General features: G+C 42.4%; 1 protein-coding gene across 3 annotated transcripts in view; it reads left to right on the forward strand.

Annotated features, from left to right (window-relative positions):
• Positions 1-25,220, forward strand: part of MCOLN2 (mucolipin TRP cation channel 2) — a 62,915-nt gene extending 37,695 nt beyond the window's left edge. For all 3 annotated transcript variants that reach the window (XM_039246913.1, XM_039246914.1, XM_039246916.1), the window contains exons 7-14: positions 1,648-1,747; positions 7,378-7,490; positions 8,921-9,070; positions 10,649-10,750; positions 10,857-10,979; positions 19,450-19,656; positions 21,617-21,738; positions 24,381-25,220. In XM_039246913.1, the coding sequence (XP_039102844.1) occupies positions 1,648-1,747; positions 7,378-7,490; positions 8,921-9,070; positions 10,649-10,750; positions 10,857-10,979; positions 19,450-19,656; positions 21,617-21,738; positions 24,381-24,417 (954 nt within the window). In that variant the 3' untranslated portion in view covers positions 24,418-25,220. The remainder of the gene's footprint in view (positions 1-1,647; positions 1,748-7,377; positions 7,491-8,920; positions 9,071-10,648; positions 10,751-10,856; positions 10,980-19,449; positions 19,657-21,616; positions 21,739-24,380) is intronic.
• The last annotated feature ends 1,522 nt before the right edge of the window (positions 25,221-26,742 follow it).

Below are 26,742 nucleotides of genomic sequence, written 5' to 3' on the forward strand. Positions count from 1 at the left end.
GTCCGTGCTTTCTCTCACTCCCTGCTCCCTCCTACTCTCCCTCCTGTTTATTGAGGGACAAAAGTGAGTGCTGAGCTGACAGTTTGTGACTGCCTATTAGCAATTCAGAGGAGTGCTCCATTAGACAACAGTCAATAAATACATAATGAGCCCCTCCTGCTCACCAAGCATTCCCCTGCTGTAGAGGTACCCTGACTCTCAGGAAGCTTCCAGCCCAGTGGAAGAGATAGACCAGAAAACCAATAAACAAAGAGATAAATGTAATTATAAATCTTGACATGTGGTAAGGAAGAATGTCTCTGGCAGAGAAGAGCATGATTAACCTCCCTGGGGTGACCTACACATTACAAAACACATTACAAAATCCTAAAAACTCCTCAGGCAAAGAGCTCACAGGGCTGACTGTGTAGGTGATGTGTAATTAAATCCCCAAGCGCCTGCACATCTCTACACATAAGCCACGCTCTGTGTAATCCAAGGATATCACTCGGACCAAACCAGAGGCTGGAGAATTAAACCTGCAGGCCCCTATTTCAGTCCCTATGAGCTGTGAGCACACCTCTCTGCTAAGCCAGGAACACACGGGGTCGCATTCATCCCTAGGAAAGCCTCCAACTTACTTCTCTCAAACCTTAAGATACTCAGCACATATCGCTTGTAAACTAAATGATGAAAACATAATGTGGAAGATTGAGAGCATTTGGAATTCTTAAATTCAGCAATCCTTGTCACCCTTGAAAGCATTATACATAGCGTTCAAAGCAAACAGAAAAATAGTTTCCAGCCCTAGCAAAGACCTACAATTTCATACCCAAAGGAGTAAGTTGAAGCCAATGCTTTTAAATTCCATTCGCTATAATAAATGAGATCATTGTATTCTCTTGTCAAAGATTGGTGAATCTTGTTTTTGTTCCTGGGACTAACAGTTAGTTGTTTTGCTCTGAGATTTCTCTGAACCTGAATTTGACTCAGTACAATGGATTCAGTAGATACTACGTATTTACCCTTTGGAGCATATTTTTTCATTAATAGTAGAAACTTGTGGGGTTCCTGGGTGGCTCAGTCGGGTAAGCGTCTGACTTTGGCTCAGGTCATGATCTCACTGTTGTGGGTTTGAGCCCCATGTCAGGCTCTGAGCTGTCAGCACAGCTGTCTCTCTACCCCTCCCCTGCTCGTGCTCCATCTCTCAACAATAAATAAATGTTAAAAAAATTAATAAAAATTTAAAAAATAATAGAAACTTGTGAAGGAATCACAGGATGAGGGCAGTTTCATCAGTAGAATTAGTTCTGAATCAGCATGCTGTCCAGATGTCAGTGCTTTTTTTCTAAATTTTTTAATGTTTTATTTATTTTTGAGAGAGAGAGAGAGAGAGAGAGGGAGACAGTGTGAGCACGGGAGGGTCAGAGAAGGAGGGAGACATGGAATCTGAAGACAGGCTCCAGGCTCTGAGCTGTTAGCACAGACAGAGCCTGATGTGGGGCTCGAACCCACAAACCGTGAGATCATGACCTGAGCTGAAGTCAGATACTCAACCAACTGAGCCACCCAGGCGCCCCTGAAATGCCAGTGATATTTGAAGCAGAGTTTATCTAGCATGCCATATGGTCCACAGGATGTAACCTTTCCATACATTTGTGTCTCCAGATTACCTTTGACAATAAAGCTCACAGCGGCAAGATCAAAATCTACTTTGGCAGTGAGGCTAAAATTGAAGAATGTAAAGACTTGAACATATCTGGGTCCAGTAAGTATGTCACATGCTTGCCCATCGTGGATTATGGATGATTTTTAACACTTCATTTTGGGATTCGGGGTGTTTAAATGCTTTATTTGGATGGTTATAGGAAGAAAGAGCTCCAGAAAACTATTGAGTGTTCAACTGTATATAGCATATCCTGAAGCTTTGCCTTTTTGTTCAGCTTCAGTAGCTGTTGACTGATTGCACACTTCTTAGGAGACACAATGTTTCTGGTCATTAGGAGAACCATTTCTGGAACCAGACTGCATGAGTTTGGGTCTTGGTTCTGTTCACTGTGCCTATGATCTTGGACAAATCACTTAACTTCTCTATTTTCTAAGTACCTTTCTCTGTAAAATGAGGGTGATGATAGTATCTGCCTTCCAGGGTGTTGAGTATTCAATGAGTTTGTATGTCAGGAAAGCACCGAAAACAAGAGTTGGCAGATAGTAGTGGCTAGGCATTACGGAAAAAGGAAGAAAACGCCTTAGGGAGAGAGATCGACATGTCTGTGAAATCTCTGATGTGTCACAGATAGGAGTAAGTGGTGGAGGTAAAAAGGGATGGGGATAAAGAAAGCTAAGTTTAACTCTGGGGCAGAGTGAGAAAATCTACCAGTGATTGTTGGGGAAGTTATACTTTGAGCTGAACCTTTGACAGCAGAGAAGGATCAAGGCCCTTGGAGCTCAGAGAGCAGCCTGTACAAACATTAGGTGGTTTACTTGGTTGTTACCCAGAAAACACGTCTTCATCTGTAGTGTAAAATGGGCTGTGGGGAACTTCTCACAGAGGGGCCGTGATGGTTTTAATAGCGGATTGTCAGTACTTTAAAAAATTTTTTTTAATGTTTTATTTATTTCTGAGAGAGAGAGAGAGAGACAGCGTGAGCAGGGGAGGGTCATAGAGAGGGAGACACAGAATCTGAAACAGGCTCCAGGCTCTGAGCTGGCTGTCAGCACAGAGCCCAACGCGGGGCTCAAACCCACGAACCCTGAGATCATGACCTGAGCCGAAGTGGGACGCTTAACCCACTGAGCCACCCAGGCGCCCCGGATTGTCAGTACTTTTTAACTTAAAGGTGTGTTGAACTGAATTTGCCTTTGACCGGATCGTCAGATCAAAATAAAATGTAAAACACCCATGGTTTTTAACGATTTTAGATTTCTTTTAATCTAGATTTGTCTGTGGCTCTGTTGCTTTTCCAGTTATACGATACATTCTAATTCTGAAGATTTAGTTTCAGTATTTCCATTAACTGATGCAAGGCTCTGGTCAGCATAGACAGTTTTAGTTTCTTTCTGTTTGAAAACGGTTCCTATTTCCCAGCAGACAAACCACCTCCCAGAGACACACAGGTCAGATGCCTATTTGCTAAGTCAGGTATAGGTTCAGCTATTTACGTGAGAAAAGCTAACCTTTGTCATGTACAAAATGTGGTTTAGAACACTCATTATGACTGAAGCCTTAGTTGGTCAACCGTGTTTCCTTCCTCCCCACACGGCTGCTAGATGTTGGGGAGTTTTCCTTGCTTGTACTCAGAAGGGAAGAGTTCTGGCTCCCTTATGTGGCCAGTGAGGAGAAACAGTAACCTCACAGACCCATTAGTAGGAATACTAACATTTGAGTTTCTCCCAGAGCTGTGTCTGAAGAAATCAGATTCTGTTACTAGGAGAATATGAATTTAAAATAAAATGATATGACGTGAAACCCTTAAAAAGCTGAAGTTTGGAAACCAGCTTATAAAGTGGCTTGCCCCCGTCTGTGGAAGCTGTCTGGTGGATTGATTGTTCTGGCTTTGGGGGATGAGGGACAAAGGCAAGGGTGACATCTGGTGGAATCTTGGTGCTATTTCCCAAAAGTTCTGAGGCTCCTTTGTGTCCATTCACTTACTCTGATGCTTTCCTCTTCCTCTCAGCATTACCTATGTTCTCGCAGGGCGAAACGTGAGGGGTTGTCCATTTTCACATACAAACCTCATGTTGACTTTTATGACTTCGAATACCTGTCCCCAAGTGTGCCACCAGTCTTCACTTTAACTGGATTTTATAAACGTAGCAAGTCAGGCATGAGGGGCTGGAGGAGGTAGGAGTTAGCGGGCAAGGTTCCCCAGTGATGGGAGATTTCCCAGGTATCTCAGAGAAAAGGGAGTAAAGTAAACAGGGGAAGCCCTGGGTGAGAGTCACTCAGGTGGGCGGTGGCAGTGTGTGCAGGACTCACTCCTCAGGACCTCAGGAGGACTGGGGGGCGGGGGGGGGGGGCGGGGGGGGTAGGACTATCCTACCCAGGTTGGTTAAGGGCATCTTTCTGGATGTTGTTCTATAAATCCCGGTTTAAGAAACACTGCTGTGGTGGTAACCTACGTTCACTGGAGTAAGAAAGCAGTTGTGATGTTCATAAAAATTTTGTAACATGCCAACTAGTCTTCTCAATAGATCAAATTAAAACAGAATATGAGAGAAAGAGAAACCAAGAAACAGACTCTTAATGGTATAGGACACACTGATGGTTAGCAGAGGGGAGATGGGGGGAGGTGAAATAGGTGATGAGGAATAAGGGGTACACTGGTGATGAGCACAGGTTGATGTATGGGAGTGTTCTATATTACATACCTGAAACTAATAGAACATTGTATGATGACTAACTGGATTTAAAATAGAAACTAAAAAAAAATAAAAATAAATTTAATAAGGGATGTCTGAAGCTAATATGACAAGAATAAATGAGCAGTATGATACTGGTTTCTGTGTTAGGAGGGGTGCTTTATCCATCTAGATTTGGGCCTCCATTTTCCTATTTATAAATAAGGCCCAGTATAAGTAATCATAGAGATTTTGTTCTAGTTGTATGTCAGACGGAAGGTACTAGATGCTCTCCTTGCATTTCATAAGGATTTCAGTCCCATCTTCCTAAGAACTGCACCTATTTCCTCTGTCTCATTCCATGGCCCTGATAGATAGTTACATAGATAGATAGATAGATAGATAGATAGATAGATAGATAGATAGATAGACAGACACATAGAAAGATAGATAAATGATAGATAGGTAGACACATAGAAAGTAAGAAAGAAAGGAAAAAAAAAGTAAGATACATACATACATATATACTTATGTATATACATAGGAAGATAGATCGATAAACAGAAAGATAGATAGATACATAGATTAGGTAGATAGGTAGGTAGATAGATAGAAAGATACATACACAGACAAAAATATACATAGAAAGAGAAAGAAAGAAGGAGAGAGGAGGAGAGGGAAAGGAAGGGAAGGAGAAAGAGTCAGTCAGTCTTGGGTTATCACAAGATAACTTAAGCTTCTTCATTATAAAATGGCTCAAAGTAAATGCTAGGTGCTTGGCACCATTGCTGCAAGCACTGTGCATAGATGATCTCACCTGATTTCCCGACAGTCCCTGTGGCAGACCCAGTTGCCCCACTACGTGGCAGTGGAGGCATCTAAAGCTCAGCGAGCCTCAGCCCTTCACTCAGTGAAGTATGCTTGCTGGCTGTGCTCATACCCTACAGAATGAGCTCTTTGCTCTCAGACACTCCTGCCATCGTTGCTCACGCCCTTCCATTACTAAATCCATGGATGGACACTTGGTCTTTTTGTTAAATGCTTTTTCTGTCCAGGTGTTGCTGTGGAGTGCTCCAACTTATAATTCACCTAAGGTCGCCTGCCCTCAGTCCCAGTCTCTTGTCCCGTGGCCCTTCTCAGTCTACTTCCTGAGCTCATCTCATAATTCCCCATCTTGCTGCCCTTCCCCCCAGTGCTTCCTAGTTGTGTTTTCCTCTGTGGTCACTCTCAGGGGCCGTGTCCACACCCGTGGCTTTAGCTGCCACCAAGTCATCCTCTCTTGTCATGAATGTCCAGACTGAGCTCAGGTCACCCAAGATGGAAAAGCCAGAGTCGTCGCTGGACGGTTCTTCTTTCTTATTGCTTAGGTCTCTTTGGAGACCAGGCTGACTCTTGGTCTGTCACAGCTCTGTGCCTTGTCTTCTCCCTCTGCCTGTAACTTAGCTCAGCCCTTCACAGGTTCTAACTTGGATTATTCAATAGCCTTCTCATGTTGTGCTGGAGCTCTGCACTTATCCATAAACACTGTAGTGTTGAACAAACACATACAGTCCTCGCTCCCTAGGGTCAGTCATTTAGTGGGGAAGGTAGACATCAAATGATACGCAATAGGAAGCACTATAAATGCATGCTGTTATTTGTCTGGGGCAGTTCCAAGTGCTTTCATATATGAACTTGTTAAATCTTCACAATAGCCTTATGATATAGGTTTTTTCTTTTTATTCTACCCATTCTGGGTGAGGTGGGGGGCAAAGGATGAGGACCCTGAAGCACCTTCCCCAAGGCTCCACTGCTTGTGAGTGCAGAGCTGAGATTCAGAGCCAGCTTGTTAGGCTCCAGAGACTGTGTCTTTCCTGTTTTGCACTGTCACTTGTTCCTTGCTGTGCATGTCCTCTTAGAAGACATCATTGCAGGTTCAGTGGGCATCAAGCAAAGAAGAATGAAAGAATCTACGAGTATGTATACTTGTGGAGAATGAGAATATAGGAGGGGGCTAATAATGAGGGGAATTTAGGGAATTCTCTTCTGAGAAGCAAAAATTCAATCTGAAACCCAAGGCTGAAAAAGACTAATCTAACTTGTGTGGTGTGCTCCAGGCAGAGGGGTCAGCCTTTGCAAAGTCCCTGAGGTGAGCAGGCCAGCAGATCTGGTAGGAGCAGGGGTGGAGAAAGAACAGTGTAGCGTCAAGGTAGAGAAGGTGGGGGAGAGAGCTGAGGGGCAGGTGATGAAGCTGCAGGCATGGGTAGGGGGCCAGGCATCTGGAATGCCACCATCAGGTCTCAGAGATGCTGAGGTTACAGGTGCAGCTTCCTCCAGTACATTCCCCCATGCTACTGTGTAGTCGCGACCACAATTTGATTACTCTGTTCTTCGGTTCCAAGAGGCTACTTTCTCCGTGTGCAGAAGAACTGGCACTATTTGCAGGTAAAGTACACAGAAAGGTTGAGAAGCAGAAATGGGGATTCTGGGGGCTCCTGGTTGCCTCAGTTAAGCGTCTGACTTTGGCTCAGGTCATGATCTTACACACAGGTCGTGAGTTTGAGCCCTGCGTCAGACTCTGTGCTAACAGTTTAGAGCCTGGGGTCTGCTTCGGATGCTGTGTCTGCCTTTCTATGTGCCATTCCTCTGCTTTCTCTCTCTCTGTCTCTCTGTCTCAAAAGTAAATAAACATTAAAAAAAAAATGGGGATCTTGAGGAGTGGTGTTTTAAATTGTTCTTTCATTAATGGAGAATTTGGTATTTGTGCTTTTATGAACAATAACTCAAGAGTATGCCAGTTTTGCCTCTTTTGAATAGAGCCCAAATGGACCACCTTCTGTTGAGTTCCATTCTATAGGAAATATTTTTAGTACATTTGGCAAAGAGTTTATATTTTTAAATGTATAACTTAACATCAGAGAATGTTTTATGCTATTTAAAGACTTGTAAATGAGTACAATGTGATTTGTTTCTGATATTTAAGCATTTATCATGTGAACTTTTCAAACTGCCATTTTGTTTGGAAATTATTCCCAGGTAAGGTGTGTTTAACATTTGAATTCTGTTTTTGTTCCTCAGTTCAGAAAAACACTCAGTACGTCCTGGCATTTGATGCATTTGTCATTGTGATATGCTTGGCATCTCTTATTCTGTGCTCCAGATCCATTGTTCTAGCTCTAAGGTTACGAAAGGTAAGTGTGTGTTCAAATATTCTCCCCCACTTCTTGGCCTCCACTTGTTTGTCCACACAGTGGACACTTGATGTTGGGTCATCCTGCCCTTTCTGGAACTCTTGACTGAACTAAATTCCTTGGAATGATTGCCCCCCTACACGGCATTAATCAACCTGAGATGCGCAGGGGGGATAAAGGCTCCTGGCATGTCAGGTGAGATCAGATAATTATCCTGCATAAAACTGAGCTGCTAAGCATAGGTGCACAGTGGTGAACTCTCAGGCTATTGAATGTTTCCAGAATAAACAAGACCCTTTTAAATTCAGGCGTGATTTAAGAACAGAGTAATAGCATGTGTGGGTTTCATCTTTTGTCTTCAAATCAGAGTTCATTTTGACAGGAGGCATGGTAAAAAGGTTATAATGAAGCATAAAATACTTTTTTTTTTATAAAACTAGTTTGTTCTTTCCTGAGTTTCATATTACCTTTTTACCCTCAGAATTCTTGTGAGTACATACTTCAGATCTTCACAAATTGTATTCTGGTTTGTTGTATGTGTGTAAATACAGACTGGGGTCAGGTATATTATAAGAAGTCCTCATTTGTGGGTATCATCTGTGGAGCAAGAAAATAGTGTACAATCTATTTTTCTTACCTTTTTTTTTTTTAAATGCTTATTTACTTTTGAGAGAGAGCAAGAGAGAGCACAAGCATGAACAGGGAAGGGGCAGAGAGAAACACACACAGAATCTGAAGCAGGTTCCAGGCTCTGAGCTGTCAGTACAGACCGATGTAGGGCTTGAACTCACGAACTGCAAGATCATGACCTGAGCCACAGTCAGACACTCAACCAACTGAGCCACCCAGGTGCCCTCTTTTTCTTACTCTTGATCTTTGTCAGCTTATTTTGTAAATATATGCTTCTCTTACCTGGCCCCTGAGCCTCTTGATATTCTCCATCCGAGGTCATGGTCCTGGGTCTGCCAAAGTTAGGGGCCACCCTTGGGAATCACCACTGCTCCCACCATCGGGAGTACACATTCTGGAGCCAGACTGCCTGGACCCAAATCCTGGCCTAGCCTCTCGGTGCCTCAGTTCCCTCTTCCGGAAATAGGCCTGGTTCATTTGGTGGTCAGATTGAATGAGTTGATAACATGTAAAATATTGGGAATGTACTATGTGTTAGTGATAATGACAAGAGCTTCTCAGTGTTAGAACATAAGCATTTGATGTTTGAGTTAACTTAGCAGGTACTAGAATGCCTCCTTTTAGCTGCAGTAGATTATGGGGGAGAGTGGGCCATAATCCCCACCTGTGAAGAGGATCTATCAGGTTGGGAAAGGTAACGCCATATCATTTCAGAGGTGAGAGCACTGTTTTGCGCTTGTCTTCTCCTTCCAGAGGGCAGTGTGGTTTGTAAGAAATGCTTTTTAAAATGTTTGCCGCAGAGATTTCTCAGTTTCTTCCTGGAGAAGTACAAGCGACATGTGTGTAGCACCGACCAGTGGGAGTTCATCAATGGATGGTATGTCCTGGTGATTATCAGCGACCTAATGACAATAATTGGATCCATATTAAAAATGGAAATTAAAGCAAAGGTGAGGGGCAACCCATTCTATGTTCTGCTCTTTCTATTCTTCTGGGAGACCCCAGGCAACCTGAGGTATAAAATCCTTGTGGAGATGACTTTGAGTCGTCCATAAAACTGAAGCTTCCTCTGACTTGATTCCTCGTCAAGGGAAAGTAAGGAAGCTGTTGTTTTGTGGAAGATGGTATTCCTAGGACTATCCCCTGGGAAACTCAGCATCTTCACAGTAGGAACTGAAGTTTGAGAAAATTGCCTGTTTGGGTGGGCTTCGTTTTTGTTTTTTTTTTTAAAGTTGCAGCTGGCCCATGAACCAGTCATGGCAAGAGCCAGTGGTGACTATCCATGACTGATGGGCACGCTTGGAAGGGAGCGAGAGCAGGAATACTGAGTGACCGCTAGGCACCTGACGTCTTGATTTAATCTCATGACTACATCTTGATCCCTCCTTAATCTGGCTCTTCTCCCTCCATGCTGTCAGTCAGCAGATCTCCTGACCACCTGAAGTGCCTCCCTCGTCTCTACCCTGACTATTCTGGCTTCCTTCATGCTACCTTCCTCTCAGGCCTGTACTACTACAGAACATTCCTCTTTTTTTTTTAATGTTTGTTTATTTATTTGGTGGGCAAGGAGGGGCAGAGAGAAGAGAGGAAGAAAATCCCAAGCAGGCCCTACGCTATCAGTGCAGATCCTGATGTGTGTCTTGAACTCACGAACTGTGAGATCGTGACCTGAGCTGAAATCAGGAGTTGGATGCTCAACTGACTAAGCCACCCAGGCACCCCTACAGCAGTCTCCTCATTGGTTTTCCTACCTTCTCCTTATAGTCCTCAGATCTATCCACACCACTGTCAAACTAATTTGTCCAGAAGTGTCCAAATCCTCTCTTTCTCACAGGGTCCCAGTTGGGATGAAGTGGCCTCTCTTCAGCATGATGGCGTCTGGGGTCCTCATCATTTCACTCTGCCTCCCTCCCTGCCCTAGGTCTTCCGGACCCATCAGTACTCATCTCTGGGACATTCTGCTGCCTCTTGGCCTATGCCTTTGTTCAGCCTTTGTCCATTGACCTGCAGCCTCCTCTCCCAGCGTGCCCTCCAGGCCAAGCTCCATTCTGCAATCACACTGTGGAGAGCCCTATGTGACATGCTGGGCATTGTAGCTGTCTTTGCACTTAGCATATTAAATTAGAACTGTGTTTGTGTCTTTGTCTCCTCAATTAGACCTAGAAGTCCTTGACAGAAAGAAGTGCGTTAGCAAATCGTGTTGGAGATTTCTTTCAAAAATAGATGACTGGTATTGTCTGATATTTAACAAACACCATTACCTTATACTCTTTAATGCCTAGGTCAGTAGTAAAGGCAATTCCTATTTCAGGATACCGTTTGAACAGAAACTCAGTTCAAACAATTCAAATACTAAAAGGAGATGAGAAACACACTTGGAATTGTGCTATTTTCTTCTTCAGTTTACAGGCTCTTAGTATCACGTATAGAGAGGCAGGCAGTCCATTCTTTTCCAGTCAATTTAAAGTGAGGTTAATATGCTGAGCAGAGTGGAGTGTTTTACTCATGTCTATTTTTTCATTCCTTAGAATCTCACCAATTACGACCTGTGCAGCATTTTGCTCGGAACATCTACGCTCTTTGTCTGGGTTGGCGTCATCAGATACCTGGGTTACTTCCAAGCATATAATGTAAGGATGTGGCATTGCATAGGGCACTAGGATTGAGACTCCTTCCTTCTTTCGGTGCCAGTAAGCTACTTTTAAATTCTCCTCCTTCTGTTGATTTTTATTTCAGGTGCTCATTTTAACAATGCAAGCCTCGCTGCCCAAAGTTCTTCGCTTCTGCGCTTGTGCAGGGATGATCTATCTGGGCTACACATTCTGTGGCTGGATCGTCCTAGGACCATATCACGACAAGGTGCGTAGCACTAATTCTTCCTTCTGTGGGTTAAGCACTTGGGACCCTTACAAGTGGGTCCCAGCACTGCCCTGCTTTCCACCCAGTGCTAGCACCTACCCTCGACCTCAGTGAGACCTCTGCACTGGCTTTCTTTCCCTCCTCAGGGTACCGAAGCAACTTCAGGATACTGAAATAAGCACTATAGAACTGTAACTAGAGGGTACAATTCCCTCATGTGGGCTGGCTTCAGGGGGCACATATTTGTTTTTCTAGTTTTTTTTTTCCTTTTTTTCTTTTATAGTTTATTGTCAAGTTGGTTTCCATATAACACCCAGTGCTCATCCCAAGAAGTGCCCTCCTCCATGCCCGTCACTCCTTTTCCCCTCTCCCCCACCCCAATCAACCCTCAGTTTGTTCTCAATATTTAAGAGTCTCTTATGGTTTACCTCCCACCCTGTCCTTATTTTTTCCCCTTCCCCTCCCCCCAGGTCTTTTGGTCTTCTATTAAGTTTTTCCTGACCCACATATGAGTGAAAACATATGGTATCTGTCCTTCTCTGCCTGACTTATTTCACTTAGCATAACACCCTCAAGTTCCATCCATGTTGCTACACATGGCCCGATTTCATTCTTTCTCATTGCTGTGTAGTATTCCATTGTATATATAGACCACATCTTCTTGATCCATTTGTCAGTTGATGGACATTTAGGCTCTTCCCATGATTGGCTATTGTTGAAAGTGCTGCTATAAACATTGGGGGACACAAGGGGCACGTATTAACACAGCCAATCATCAAATGAGAAATATTTGGACATGAGGTCACTACAATAAAAATGAAAAGTAAATGAGGAAAGTCTGATTCATTGAGGAGAATGAAGGTGGACAGAGGCTGCCCAGAATGGCCATCTTGGGTTTATGATTAAAATGATAACACATCTTGTCTTTGTAGGTGGTTTTGATTACAGTGTCATCTTAGTGCCGTATTAAAGATTAGTATCTGGATTCTAAACTAACACCGGGCTTCAGTCAGCAGCAGCATTTTGGGGACACCAAAGTTATGTTCAGATGTTCTTCTTTTAAAACAGTAAATGTGATGGGTAGATGCCTCAGGAAATGAAATTAGGCAGGCCTTGACTTCATACCAAAATAAGTAAAAGGAATTATTGCATCTTACAGTTTTTCTTCCATGGTCTCTGGCACTTGGAACAGTAGAAAGGACACAATGAAAAAGAATAGCAGCTATTACTTGATTCTTGTGTGTTAGGTACTGTCTTCTCTTATTTAGTCTCTATAGCCCAGGCTTCAGTTTTCTTGGCTTACATTCTCTGCAAGGAGAAAAGAGGTAGAAATGCAGAGGACTGTGTTAAAGCTTATTGAACAGCTCAGCCTTAAGTTTTGACCTTGATAGTTGTATTAAACAAAACATATGATCAAATCTGGTTTGCAAACTACTCCCAAAAAGTGAGGAGTCCACAAAGTTCCAACTTCTTGTGTTCTCATACTAATATAAATCCTAGTAACTTGACACACAAGCAAGCTTTCTCCTCTTTAAGTGTCACATTTTATACGTCCAGAGAGAAGGACTGTTTTCCTTTTTGAGAAACTGTGTAATGAACAAAGTGACATTTCCTGGGTTAATAGTAAATTCTGATAATCTTATTGCTCTTCCAATTCCATGCCACTGCTTTAAAGGTGACTCATGAGGAAAAATCGTTCTTTGATATACTCTCTCTGATCTGGAGTACTTACTGTCTTAATGCTCAGGAAAATTTACGTTTTTCTTCCTTCCTTACTTCCTGCTCTGCATGCTTCTCCACATTCCTGTCACTAGGGGGCAGTGTTGTACTGTGTGGAATAAATACTGAGCCTAAGAATTTCTGCTGCAGTTCACTGGCTTCAAGGCCTCAGGATGAGTGTTTCTTTCTCCTTTGCCCTCCATTTCCCCTACCCCATCATTATTCTGGAAGGTGCTCAGATAATATTGCTTGAATTTTACTAAAATAGCTACCATTCCCAAGCCTTATACGTTAGATAGATACAGTGCCCAAGTTCTTTACCTCTTGCTATGTCAACCATCCCAGCAGCCCTGTGGGGGAAATACTACATTACTTTTACTTAAAAATGGGATCTTAAGATGTTAGATAATTTTCTCCAGGTTACACAGCTAGTAAATGGCAGATAGGATTCACACCCAGGTTTGTGTGAAGTCAATCCACATGCTTTGACCAATGCCCTGGAGGGCTTTTCTTGGTATCCTCTAAAGCACATCATTATAGAAGAGCATTTTAGTTTGACCCATGAATAGATCAACTGTGGGAGGAGAGCTGCTTCATCACTCTTACTTCCCTCAATGTGTCAAGGTTACCTTGAAGAAAATGATGTTTGTTTTGTGAGTCTGAGTGTGTTTTCGTATGTTTGGATCTGACCTTTTAAAGCATCCAGGTGAGAGTGGGATTGATTCTCTGGACTTGCACTGTCCCATAAAAATATGAGAGCTCCAAATGAGAGCCACATGTGTACTTCCAAATTTTCTAGTAACCACATTTAAGAAAAAAAAACAGATGAATTGATTTTAATTATCTATTTATTTAACCCACTATATACAAAATATTACTTTAGCATGTATTCAATATAAAACTGAAATATTCTACATTCCTTTTTTTTTTTTTTCCTTCGGTACTTTGAAATCTGGTGTGTATTTTATCCTGACAACACATCTCAGTTTGGACCAGCTGTATATCAGATGCCGGTGGTCACATGTAGCTAATGTTTGCTATATTGTACCTTGCACCTCTTGACTCGTATCTCCCTCTTAATGTTAGCCATCCATTTCTCCCCCAGAGGAGCTGGCGGATGAGGGCTGTCTCTAGGGTGACATAGTAGGTCTGTTTATGACATCTATCTTTCATCTCTAGCCAGACTGATATACTGGGGAAACACATAGTGGAATTAATTCAGTGAAGGCATTAGTCATTGGAGGGAGAAAACCTTCAGTCTGGTTCTGGACTTTTGTGTTTTTCTTCTCTATTGTGCTTCTTCTTCTTTGAATCTGAAGTTCAAAATGTTTACTGCCCGCTGGACCCCTCTCCTGCAAATTAATCTAAACCGGTCAGAATTTTCAGATTCTGTCAGCATCTGTTGAATCAGAAGATCTTGAGAACTACCTGAAGTGTTGAAAAGCTGGGCACCACAACAAGCATTTTCTAGATTTCTAAAATCACAGCAACCTTGGGTGTGGAAGCTAACTCTTCCTTTAAACAAACAAACAGAACACTGCAAAGAGGTATCAGGAGAACTAGACTTTTACACAGCTCTTTGATTGGCAGCAGGACTCCCATATTTTAGCTTCCTGTTTTCCTATTAGACATTGGATTTCAGTGGTTCAGCTGAAAGAGAGTAAAGATACGAGTTCCTGCCAATGTTGATTCCATCACTAATGGACTTTGGCACAGTGCCCTTTCAAAATGTCTGGGCACAGAGAACCAGAGACTGTTGATGTTTAATAATTCAAGATGAGGTTTGGAAGAACATTACGCTAATGTGGCTCTTACATTTCCATAGGACTTTTTCACCATGAAGAATAAATCAGTCTTACATTGCATTGTCCCCATTTTACAAATGAGAAGACCAAGGCCTTGAAAAAATGCTGGACTTGGCTGATGCCCTGGGTAGAATTTCCATGGAACCCATATGACATCTTCAGTCTTTTAAGTCTTCTGGCTTTAGCCAAGCACCTCTCTTATTCAAAACAACTGTTAGCCAGTTAAAACATTCCACCTGAATGTTGCATGGGGTTCTCAGTAAGAGTCTTGAAGCAATTTTTTATGTCCTTCTTTGCAATAAGCCACTGTAGGTTATGTTTCATTCAAACGAAAGTTCTTTGTGGCTCAATGACAAAGTGATCATTTGTGGAACAAATGCTTGAATTCACACCATGGTCCCATAGAACCTGGGGGGGGGCTCTTTATGGAAATAACCATTTAATATTTATTAAGTGTCTACTGTGTATCAAACATTGTCAGCTTCTTCTAGACTTAATTGTTGGAGGGCAATGACTGTGGCTTGTTGCTCTTTGCATTCCCCATGTCTAGCAGGGTGTGTAGAACACGGTAGAGGCTCAGCTAGTTTTTTGATGAACAAAAAACAGAGAGACGGTAGCACATGCTTCATAGGGAGGAGCTTACAAGCTCATAGGAACCAAAGCAATTTCCTATAAATGTAGTCCTTCTAGACTGGAAGCACATTAGGATCTTCTTCTCCTTACCTTGGATATTATTGAAGTTCACTTCTACTATGGATTTTGGCCACTGAAACTGAGAGTGGTTCACAGCCACTTCTCGAGGTACAAAATGGCAGGATGTGTACTACTTATTTTATTTGGTCTCTTTTAAATGTTTGGTGGGTTAAAATAAATCTTATGTGCATTGAGGAGAGGGAGGTGTAATGGTTGTGAATGACATTAATACTGAGGCAGATATTATGTCTAGGCTGATACTAGAGCCTGCACCAGAGACACAGGGATGAATTTGCAAATGTACCCACTAACTATTTGCAGTTTTGGAACCTGAAGCACAGACTGTTATGGGTCCTCGACTAAAGAAAACTAAAGAAAAGAATTGACCAGATTCCAAAAGAATTATTAATGGTTCTGGCAGAGTTGTAATTCACATCCATAGAAACCAGCTTCAATTTCATTGTCTTAAGGCTGGTGGTAAGGATGGAAAATATTGACTCTGAGAACTGCCCATCTTACTGTTAAGTAATCTCTGTATTGTTAAGTGATTTGCTCAAGTAGATGTTCCCTCCAGATCTCTGTGGAGAGCAACTTCAGAGTTTTTCAGAATTGTTGGTGATGCGGTAAAGGCATGGGCACGATCTCTGTTTGGGCTCCGTTTGTGTACTCTGCCTTGGTTACAGTCTTCACCGTTTTACCCTGTGGATTCGGTCATGGAGCAGGGAGGTTAGGACATGGTGTGTGTTATCAAGTTGGGGCATGGAGAAGTGTATGAAACCAATTAGGGGACAAGCTAGTAATTTACTCTGTGGTTCTTCCTGATACAGAGAACAGGGAAAGGACTAGATCCACCAGGGCAGTCGGTCTTGAAGTAAACTTTGAAATAGCCCTTCAACGTGGGCTTAATGGGACACGGGGACAGGGAGGGGGAAGAAGGAAGTGGAGGAGGACATCACATCAGGTGAAGAGGACACATCCATGAGGAAGAGAGAAAGAAATGGGCCTGGTGTGTGGGAGCAGACAGGCACAGGATGCTAAGATTGACAGTGAGGAGAGGGCAAGAGACCGCGTGAAGAAGAAACTTATCCCAACCTTTTTGGTTTGGATTTTTACTTTGCATCCCACTTTGTATAGTCTTTTTTTTTTTTTTAATGTTTATTTTTTGAGAGAGAGAAACCGAGCACGAGTGGGGGAGGGGCAGAGAGAGAGGAAGACCCAGAATCCGAAGCAGGCTCCAGGCTCTGAGCTGGCAGCACAGAGTCTGACATGAGGCTCAAACCCACCAACCACAAGATCGTCACCTGAGCTGAAGTCAGACTCTCAGCTGACAAAGCCCCCTGACTTTGTATATTCTTAAGCAAGAGAAATGACCTGAAGCCTATATTCTATGAAGTTTAGGTTTTACTGAAGTTTGGACTAAAGGAGTAAAGAAGACTTGCTTGGAAGTTTTCCTAATAATTTGGGTATAAGTGTTGACATCAGAGTGGATCAGAAAAACATCATAGGGGCAGACAGACCTTAGAAGATTGAAAAGAAGGAAAGACTAATCAATTCAATACATAGTTTTAAGCATGTGATGATTTTGGAGTGATTGTTTCTTTGGGCCTGGAGTCATTGACAGAAATAGGGAATTTGGAAGAAAAGGACAATTTCTGGGTTAGGGGGTGGGAGGTTTTACTTTGTGGCATGTGAAGTAGGACCTGGACCTCTGAGTCGAGGTGTCCTGTAGACATTCATCAAGGACTGGGCTGTCCCTAGAGCCACATTGACTCAGTGGACATGTGCCCCTCATGCTAAGGACAGTATTTGGTTCAAAACTCTACACTAACTTGTTCCGTCTGTGTTTTTGAAAACTGTATTGTCTTTTGCCTATTGGGTCATTATTGTTCTTTAGATAGAAGCTTTTATGTCCCACTAACATTTAACCCTCTGGCCCTAGAGACGTTTGTTTATTATGCACCTGTTGTTAGTTGCTTTGGCAATAGGTTGTTAATCACTTAAAGCCAGGAGGGCTGTCAGTGGGGATCCACTCTGCACACACTCAGCTCCTGAACTCCGGGTGTACGCCTCCAACTAACTGCCTAATATCAGCATTTCTCTCTGGCACCTCAGACTCGCCTCATCTAGAACTGAGTCCCTTAGGTGTCCCTTCCTAGAGTTATTTTCATCTCCGTTTCCTCCTCTTTCCAGTCTCCCCTGGATTCCTTGCAACCTGGGCTCCCACACTCACCTCTCACTGGCCTCCCTACCCCTAGGCTTATCTCATTCTAGGCGATCTTCCATGGGCCATAGTTACCTTTAACAAACACAGATCAGCTTGTGCACTCTTCTGGATGAAGTTTTTTACTCATTTGGAGTTATGACCTGTAGGAGTTTGAAGTGTGTTTAAGACCTAAGGAGGCTGTTGCAGTGTGACACAGACACACCTCTCCAGCCACTTCCCAGCAGAGCACAGGTTTCCCCTATGTCTGCTGAGAAATACTCCCCTTTCTCCTCTCATTGGTAAGCTTCTCAGCCTGCAAGCCCTAGATCTGAGAGTCGCTTTCCTTACACAGCCCAATCCATCTCTACCACAGGCCGTTGCATATCTTGGCCTGTCCGCTGTTAGCATGGGAGTCCTTTGAAGGCATGAGCCATGGTCCTTCATCTTTTGACACTTCCCGCCCTTGATAATCTTTGTTTTTAAATGTGCTAAAATTACTGGGACCTATGGTTAGAAAGGCTACCATGTGGCAAAACTTTCTTGAGCCCATGCTAGGTCTCAGCCACTTTCATCTTACTGGTTTTAAAATACACAGTTCTTTCAGAAAGTGGTTTGGCAGATTGTAGCCTTAAAAACGTTCATCACTTAGAACCAATACCAGGAAAAAGACATTATGCTAAGAAATGTTTATTACATTGTCCTTTATAATAAGCAAACATTATTGGATGTCGAGTGACAAGGAAATAGTTAAATTTGATATCCAAGGGTGACCTAGTACATAAAAATAATGCTTTCTAAGTGTGAATAACATAAGAAATGTTAAGTAGAAAAAAATCAGAATCCAAAATTCTTAGATGAGATGACCACAAATATATAAAAATTGCAAAGGAAAAAAAGTGAGAGAAATACTAAGATTATAAGCATTGACTAGAATTTTGAATAATTTCTTATTGTAGTATATTCTAGATATTTTAAAATGAACTTATTTATTGGATAAAGGGTTAGTATCCAAAATCTGTAAAGAACTTATTCCACTCAACACCAAAAATCAAATAATTCAGTGAAGAAATGGGCCTTAAGACATGAATAGACACTTTTCCAAAGAAGACATCCAGATGACTGACAGACACATGAAAGATGCTCAACATCACTCATCATCAGGGAAATACAAATCAAAACCATAGATACCACCTCACGCCTGTTAAAATGGCTAAAATTAACAACTCAGGCAACAACAGATGTTGGTGAGGATGTAGAGAAATGGGAACCCTCTTGCACTGTTGGTGGGAATGCAAACTGGTGCAGCTATTCTGGAAAACAGTGTGGAGGTTCCTCAAAAAATTAAAACTAGAATTACCCTACAACCCAGCAATAGCATCACTAAGTATTTATCCAAGGGATACAAAAATGCTGACCCAAAGGGGCACTTACACCCCAATGTTTATTAGCACTATCAACAATAGCCATATTATGGAAGGAGCCCAAATGTCCATTGACAGATGAATGGATAAAGAAGATGTGGTATATATATATACAATGGAGTATTACTCTGATTAAAAAGAATGAAATCTTGCTATTTGCACAATGTGGATGGAACTAGAGTGTATTATGCTAAGTGAAATAAGAGAAAGACAGATACTGTATGATTTCACTCATGTGGAATTTAAGAACCTAAATAGATGAACATAAGGGAAGGGAAGGAAAAATAAGATAAAAAGAGGGAGGCAAACCATAAGAAACTCTTAAATACAGAGAACAAACTGAGCATTGCTAGGGAGTTGGGAGGGGGATGGGCTAAATGGTGATGGACATTAAGGAGGACACTTGTTGGCTGAGCACTGGGTATTGTATGTAAGTGATGAATCACTGGGTTCTACTCCTGAAACTGATACTTCACTGACTAAGTTGAATTTAAATAAACAAATTTTAAAAAATAAAATGAGTGTCTCTTAATGATAGTGACAACAGCAGCAACAAAATAAGCTAACTAGATACTTCTCTGCTTTTTTGGATATTATCTCTTAAAAATTTTTGATTCCCCCCCCCTCAGTTTGAAGATCTGAACACAGTTGCCGAGTGTCTGTTTTCTCTGGTCAATGGCGATGACATGTTTGCGACCTTTGCTCAGATACAGCAGAAGAGCATCTTGGTGTGGCTCTTCAGTCGCCTGTATTTATATTCCTTCATCAGTCTTTTCATATATATGATCCTCAGCCTGTTCATTGCACTTATTACAGATTCTTATGACACCATTAAGGTAAGTAATATTTCCTACCCAAAAAATGACTACCAATTCTGTATGGATTGGAACATAGGAAAAGGTTACACTTTTTAGGTGTTAGAAGTTAATTTTATTTTATTTTTTATTTTTTTAATGTTTTATTTATTTTTGAGAGAGAATGGGGAGGGTGGAGGGGCAGATTGAGAGAGGGAGACACAGAAACTGAAGCAGGCTCCTGGGTCTGAACTGTCAGCACAGAGCCCAATGCAAGGCTTGAACTCATGAACCATGAGATCATGACCTGAGCTGAAGTCAGACGCTTTATCGACTGAGTCACACAGGTGCCCCAATTTTATTTTATTTTTTAAAGTTTATTTCTTTCAGAGAGACACAGAGAGAGCACAAGGCAGGAGGGGCACACAGAGTGTGGATAGAGGATCTGAAGCAGGTTCTGTGCTGACAGCAGAAAGCCCAATGTGGAGCTCCAGCTCACGAACTGTGAGATCATGACCTGAGCTGAAGTCAGAAGCTTAACTGGCTGAGCTATCTAGGTGCTCCTGGAAGTTAATTGTCCCTGTCACCATGACAAGGGTGGACGGGTTTGGAAGTGTGCTGGAAGAGAGAGAGAAGTGGGTCAGGATGGGCCAAGTATGGAAAGTCATGTAGTTGGGCTGTCACTGTGGGGAGTGGCAGGTGTACCTGGCTGTCCTGGGACTTGAGCTTTTGAACAATAAGTTTGAATGATAAGGGGTGACTGCCATCGTGACAGCCTGTCCAAATATGGACACACCTCTACAGTGCATGACACACCCATTTGTGTGGTGCCCATTTCCTTTAAATCATGAAAGCTAAGGCTTTTGTGTGTGTGTGTGTGTGTGTGTGTTTGTGTGTGTGTGTGTGTGTGGCTGCTGAGCTTCCTAGCTTCCTCAGCCACCTGTGGGTTCTGTATCCTTTCAGACTGGATCTGTTTAACTGAGTTGTAGTTTGAAGGGAGCCCTGTGCTGCCTTGTGTGGCTGCACCTCCATAGCCGATGGTTGTGCTTGGTGGGGGGATGGGTCGTGTCAGTGCCCTGAGGTTTTGTCTTCTTCCTAAGCCCTTCCCAGACTAACTTGGAAGAAGACAGTCAGTCTATTGGCAATACTTCTGAGCACTCTGTGTATGGCAAGCTGAGCGCTCACATGGGAATAGTTGGTTGGCTGTAGACACAGGGCGGGGTGGGGAGACGAGAACTGCACACTCCTACCCTGGGAGTTCCCATCTTTGACGTAGCAGGACCCCTGCCCCAGTGAGTGAGCCACGCCTCCATGACTTCAGTAAACATGAGCTGAGTGGGAAGACCCTTCTGCCTTCTGCCCCATTAAGTGACCAGCTTCTATAAAAGTAGAGAAAATAGGGTGCCTGGGTGGCTCAGTTGGTTAAGTGTTGGATTCTTGATCTCAGCTCAGGTCGTGATCTCTCGGTTTCTGAGTTTGAGCCCCGTGTTGGGCTCTATGCTGTCAGCACTAAGCCTGCTTGGGATTCTGTCTCTCCCTCCCCCTCCCTATACCTCCCCCACTTGTGCTCTCTCTGTCTCTCAAAATAAATAAATAAGTAAATAAATAAATAAACTTTTTTTAGAAAGTAAAGGAAATAGGGGTTACTTCCCTCTGTGCTTCTACATTGTGAGGGAAAAGGTGAGGTCTTATCTGGTCTTATGGTTAGCATTAAAATTTTAGACTTTGGACTACTTCCTTCATTCCCTTTATTAACCCACCCTCCCTTGCCCAGCCATGGCTTGCTTTCTGGGATTTTTGGATTGTTTTCCATTCCCATGGTGGCCCTGGCTTAGGTTTCTAGGACTGACAGATTGATGCCTCACTGTTAATATCAGTTCTTGGATCTGAGCTAGCAATGTGGGAGAGTTTTATTTTAGCAAAGGTGGGTTTAATGTGTTGACAAAGGGAGCCATTTCTCACGCTCTATAAATAAGGTAACAACATTATGTGCTTTTTAAAGAAATACCAACAGAATGGGTTTCCTGAAACGGATCTTCAGGAATTCCTGAAGGAATGTAGTAGCAAAGAGAAGTATCAGAAAGAGGCCTCACCCTTCTTGCCTTGCATCTGCTGCCTGAGGAGGTCAGTATCATGTTTAATCAGGTCTCCATGCTCCTGAGGTGAGCTTCTCTTTGGCCTTAACATAGAGTTCTTCCAAGGTTTACTCTCTGCTTAGAAATCAGCTTATTGTGGGGAATAATTCATCTTTCATTTTCTTTCCTCCCACAAAACTGGCTTTAGAAATGAATTGTTTCTTATAAAACAGGGTAGAAAGCTACATGACGTGGTTGAAATCTCTAGGGAATATTAGGAGACCTTAATGAGAAGGCATGAGTTGGTCCCTCATGTCAAGAAGGTGAACTCTGAGGTGGCCAAAGTAAGAGGCCAAAACTTTTATTTTTAGGAGTAGAGCTCTGGGAATGTCAAAGGTGTTTCCCTTTCCATAATATTTGGTATAAACGACCTTTCTTTTTTTCTTTAAATTTTTTAAATGTTTTTTATTTATTTCTGAGAGAGAGAGAGACCGCATGAGCAGGGGAGGGTCAGAGAGAGAGGAGACACAGAATCTGAAACAGGCTCTAGGCTCTGAGCTAGCTGTCAGCACAGAGCCCGACGCGGGGCTCAAACCCACGAACCGTGAGATCATGACCTGAGCCGAAGTCAGACAGTTAACCAACTGAGCCACCCAGGCGCCCCATAAACAACCTTTCTTGAGCAGAGCAGGAAACCTGCTTGAGAGGAGGCCCTGTATCGCCTTGGTTGGGAACACACATCAGGAGCTCTGCATGGACCAACTGTGCTTTGCTTGCATTCAGCAGGACACTTATGCAAATGGTCTACACCTCAGTGGCAAAGCATCCGCATAGTGGTTTGGGGAACTAGAGTAGGGGTCACATGAGGATAGTTTTCTTAATTGTACCCATATTTATTTTCCTCTGAAGTCAGAGGTGGAGCTGTTAACTAAAAATATCCCCTACCCATGTTTTTCGAGAAGAAATCTCTAAATCAAATTCCTGAAGGAAGATGGAAGAACATAATTGCTACTTTAAACCACAGGATGTATTTTCTGTTAATCAATTCATACCGCATCTTGGGATTTGAAATGATATGACTGAGCATTTCCAAAGAATGTCTGGTAAATATGAAATGAGGTCTTCTGAGAAAAGTTAAGTTTTTAAAAATCACATTTCTTCCTCTCAGAGCATTAAATCATTGCCATGGAAGCTGGGATAAAGGGAAATTAATTTTCTTAATAGGCAGTGGCTTCCTACGAGGCACCTTGTATAAGGAAAGTCTCTCAAAGTTGTTTTTTCTAATGTGTATTTCACTGTAAGGAAAAAGTAATCATCAGAGAATGTAATTGTGAATTCTGGAGAGTAACCGATAAGTTTTTGGTATTTGATTTTTGGACTTTGGTGTGCATCACAAAAGCCACAGGAAGATGTTAAATGTTTTCTTGTGCAGCCACATGGAATGAGTAAAAGGTTTAAGGGAGGGACTAGAAAATGTCTTGATCAGATTGGGTCTGAGAGCTGGGAAGAAGTAGCAATCTCAGCAGACGGGCCACTATATGGCATGCTAGGGGCTGTTGACAAGACGCCTGGTTCACAGGAGGGTCTGCTCAATATGACAAATGAAAGAATTCAGTGGACTGAGGGAGTCTGCCAAGGAAGTCCGGTGAACAACAATGTTGAAAGTTTTGAAAAAGGCTATCAAAAACAAAAACGGAAGTGATTGTTACTGAAGATGGTCATGGGTGAGGTCAGCTGGAGAAGTTTTAGGTGACTAATCAGATCAAAGCCTGGATCCGAGGCCAATTGGGATGAACCCTACAGAGAGTAAATAAAGGTCACAGGACTGATGCAGGAAAATGGATTGTCCTGGGGCCCTGAGAATAAATGATGGCTTTGACTCCATCAAAAAGTACACCTGGATGTGTCTAAAAGTTAGGAACCTAAGAATGGTAGAAATAGAGGAAGGCCATAAAAGGAGAGTAAATATTAGAGAAAGACCTCACTGATGGAATGTGGGGAATAAGGGCATCGCAAATATTGGTGCCCGGGTCCCCTTTCTGGTGCCTATGACTGACAGCCCCAACTGTCACAGCTCCGCCTCCTGCAGAGCACAGATATGGGTCACTCTTTTTTAGTCAAGCAGTCCAGCAACCACCATAGACTGACTTTCCTTCAGATTATTGGCAGACTCTCTAGACTGATCATCAGAACAGCTGGCTTTCTGTTTTGGACCCTACTGGTTACTGAATGTGTCCCATGGCCTCTCCTTAACCTCTTGGTCCTTCCAGTGCCATCAGGGTACAACAGATGACCTCTGAAACCTCTTCCAGTTCTCATGGGATGTGCTCCTTTGGAAAGACGTACCTGGTTGGACAGATGCAGCGTTTACCTTTCCCCTTCTCCACTGCAGCAAAGGGGAAAATCTGTTGTAGCCATTGAGCAGCCAATTGTAGCAGTATGGCAAAGCCATAGATTTGTCAATGAAAAGAGACACAGGGTCCCAGGACACGGACAGCTCCTCAGAATTGCCAAAAGCATCTAGTCACACCAAAAATAATGTACATTGCCCTTCTTATCTTTTCTTCCTCTTATATGTCGCACTCAGCATGTCTATGACCTGTGCATGCCTAGACTACAGAGTATTCCTATTCCATCCCACAGAGTTTGAAATCAATGTTTTCTCTTTCCTCCTCCCCCTTTCTGATACAGGAAAGAAAGTGATGACCACTCGCTACTTATTAACTAAAATCCTTCTGCTAAAGATAATCAAATTTCAAGCCTCTTTACCCAGTGATAATGAAGAGGAGCTCCAAACAGCTCGGACTAGCATTTCCAAAAATACTGACTTATTTAATGTGGAACAGGAAAAAGGACAGTTAGCGGGTTGAACACAACTGAGATTCCAAAGTTCCTTTTATAAACGTGGATGATGAAGCATCGACCACAGTCAGCTACTGGGCATTAGTGCAGTGGAGCAGTGATAATGAAATTCTGTACTGGACTTTCCATTTATGACATCATGATGTTGGGATGGGGGCAAAAAAAATCACATTTCAACGTGTGCCAGAACAATGGCACTTAAAGCCCTGCACTGAAAGATATGTGTTTATCATCCAATAAGGGTTTGTTTTGAAAGTGATTCTTGGATGAGAAGATGTTTGTTTGTTAATTCATGGTGCACAGAGAAATGAAGTTGGGTGCAATACTGAATTAGAAATTCCAAGCTGGAGAACTAACTATTAAGCCATTTGAAGAACACACTTAAGTCAACAAAAAGATGTTGGCCTGTTCTCTTGTGTTTGCTTGTTTGTTTGTTTGTTTCCAGCATGACCGGAAGCAACTGTTGACATGGTCAGTGGGATGAATTGGAAACAGTCATCTGGACACCTTGTCACTTGTGCAAATTGTTGATTGTACACACACAACATGGAAGGGAACACTAGCAGTGGTCACTCATTTTAACAACTGAACTCCACTATGGTGGCAATTTGCCTTTGTCAAGCAAGGAAAGATGATATTTTTTCCCAAATAAATTTATTTTTATCACAATAAATGGAGCTGCTGCTTTTTTAAATGTAGTATTTCTTAATATCTACCTAGTGCAAAATTCAGATCACTTCTCTATTACCTATCTGGTCTCCGGAAGGGACTTCTCACTTTCTTGAAAGCAGTGAAGGAGATCTAGGGGTTAGTATATAGAAGTTATTCAATAAATATTTATAATAATGACTTGAGATTAAGATCACTTCCTGTATGGATTTATATTGTACTTGAGCTGTCGTAGGGGTCAACTATTTTAAATTTATTAGAGAACAGAACTGGAATCAAGCTCCAGGACCCTCATTCCGAGGTTCTCACTCTGTTTTCCCTGCCCCTCCCTGTCAAGCCCCTACCAGAATTTCTTTCTCATACCGCTTTCCTCTCTCCTTGTCCCCACACTGCCTTCATGTGCCCACACCAAATTTAGGCCAGGAAAACCATTCACTTAATAGCATTATAATTTGTAGATAAATGACTCATGTCCATACACAGAATTCTTGGCTAAAATGATTATCTTAGTTAACTTCTTACAAAAAATGTCAAGAGTTATATTCATCTTTTAAACTAAGGAGTGTTTAACTGGCGGTTCTAGGTCATTCCCAAGAGTCCAGAATCAGGTATGAAATTTGATCACTTACGCACTTCTGAGTATACCCCCAGCATTTGGTTCGTCTCTGAATAGAATTGCTGTTAAAGCCTTTCTGTAATCTGCAGCTGTGACTGCCATTTGAATAGAAGATTAATGATGGTCTTCCATTGCTCATGTTTTATTTTATTGGCTTTCATGTTTCCTTTTATTTTCTTTTCCCTCTAGATAGACAAAACACTTTCAAGAAGAAAAATCTTTTTCAAGGTTACTCTATATCTATGGAAACATTGTTTTCTCTCTTTTTAATAATTTCAAACAATTGTCATTTTACCAACTGTATTGTCTGTTTGGGTTTTATTGAACAACGTTGTTCTCATAAGTCGGCTTAGTAGACACATCTGTGACAAACCTTTTCTCTCCCAACTAGGCCTCCACTTAGGGAGTGCACCGTGGAAGGTAGGAGACATGTTCTTTCTGGTTTTGTTGGTTTCATTCTGAGATCTCCAACTTATTAGAATGTACCCTGTTGGGGTGACACCCTCAAAGCCAGAGGCAACATCCTTGAGCTTATTGACTTGGGGTGGTAGGGAAGAACATGGGTATGGGAGCCATTTGGACAGACTCCGGTGAAAGTCCCAGCTTACCCTGTAGCTTTGTGGCCCTGGGCAAGTTACTTTCTGCTTCTAAATGGTGACGATACACCTCACCTGTGGGATTCGCATGTAAGTCAGGTAACTCCGGCAAACTCGGCATCGAATTGAAACCTGAGCTGTTCCTTCCTTTTGATTTTACTGCCACGTTTATAAGTAGGTTCCATGGGACCAGGGAATAGTGAAGATGTTAACACATTTAGTCTACATCCCTTCTTCCCGGGCTCCTGTTCTCCTCCTGAGTCTCCTTGGACAGATCACACAGGGCTTTGGTTTCCGCATCTGTAAAATG

This window comes from Hyaena hyaena, unplaced genomic scaffold, assembly GCF_003009895.1.
Source record: "Hyaena hyaena isolate Hyena2069 unplaced genomic scaffold, ASM300989v1 scaffold_286, whole genome shotgun sequence".
Taxonomy (NCBI): domain Eukaryota; kingdom Metazoa; phylum Chordata; class Mammalia; order Carnivora; family Hyaenidae; genus Hyaena; species Hyaena hyaena.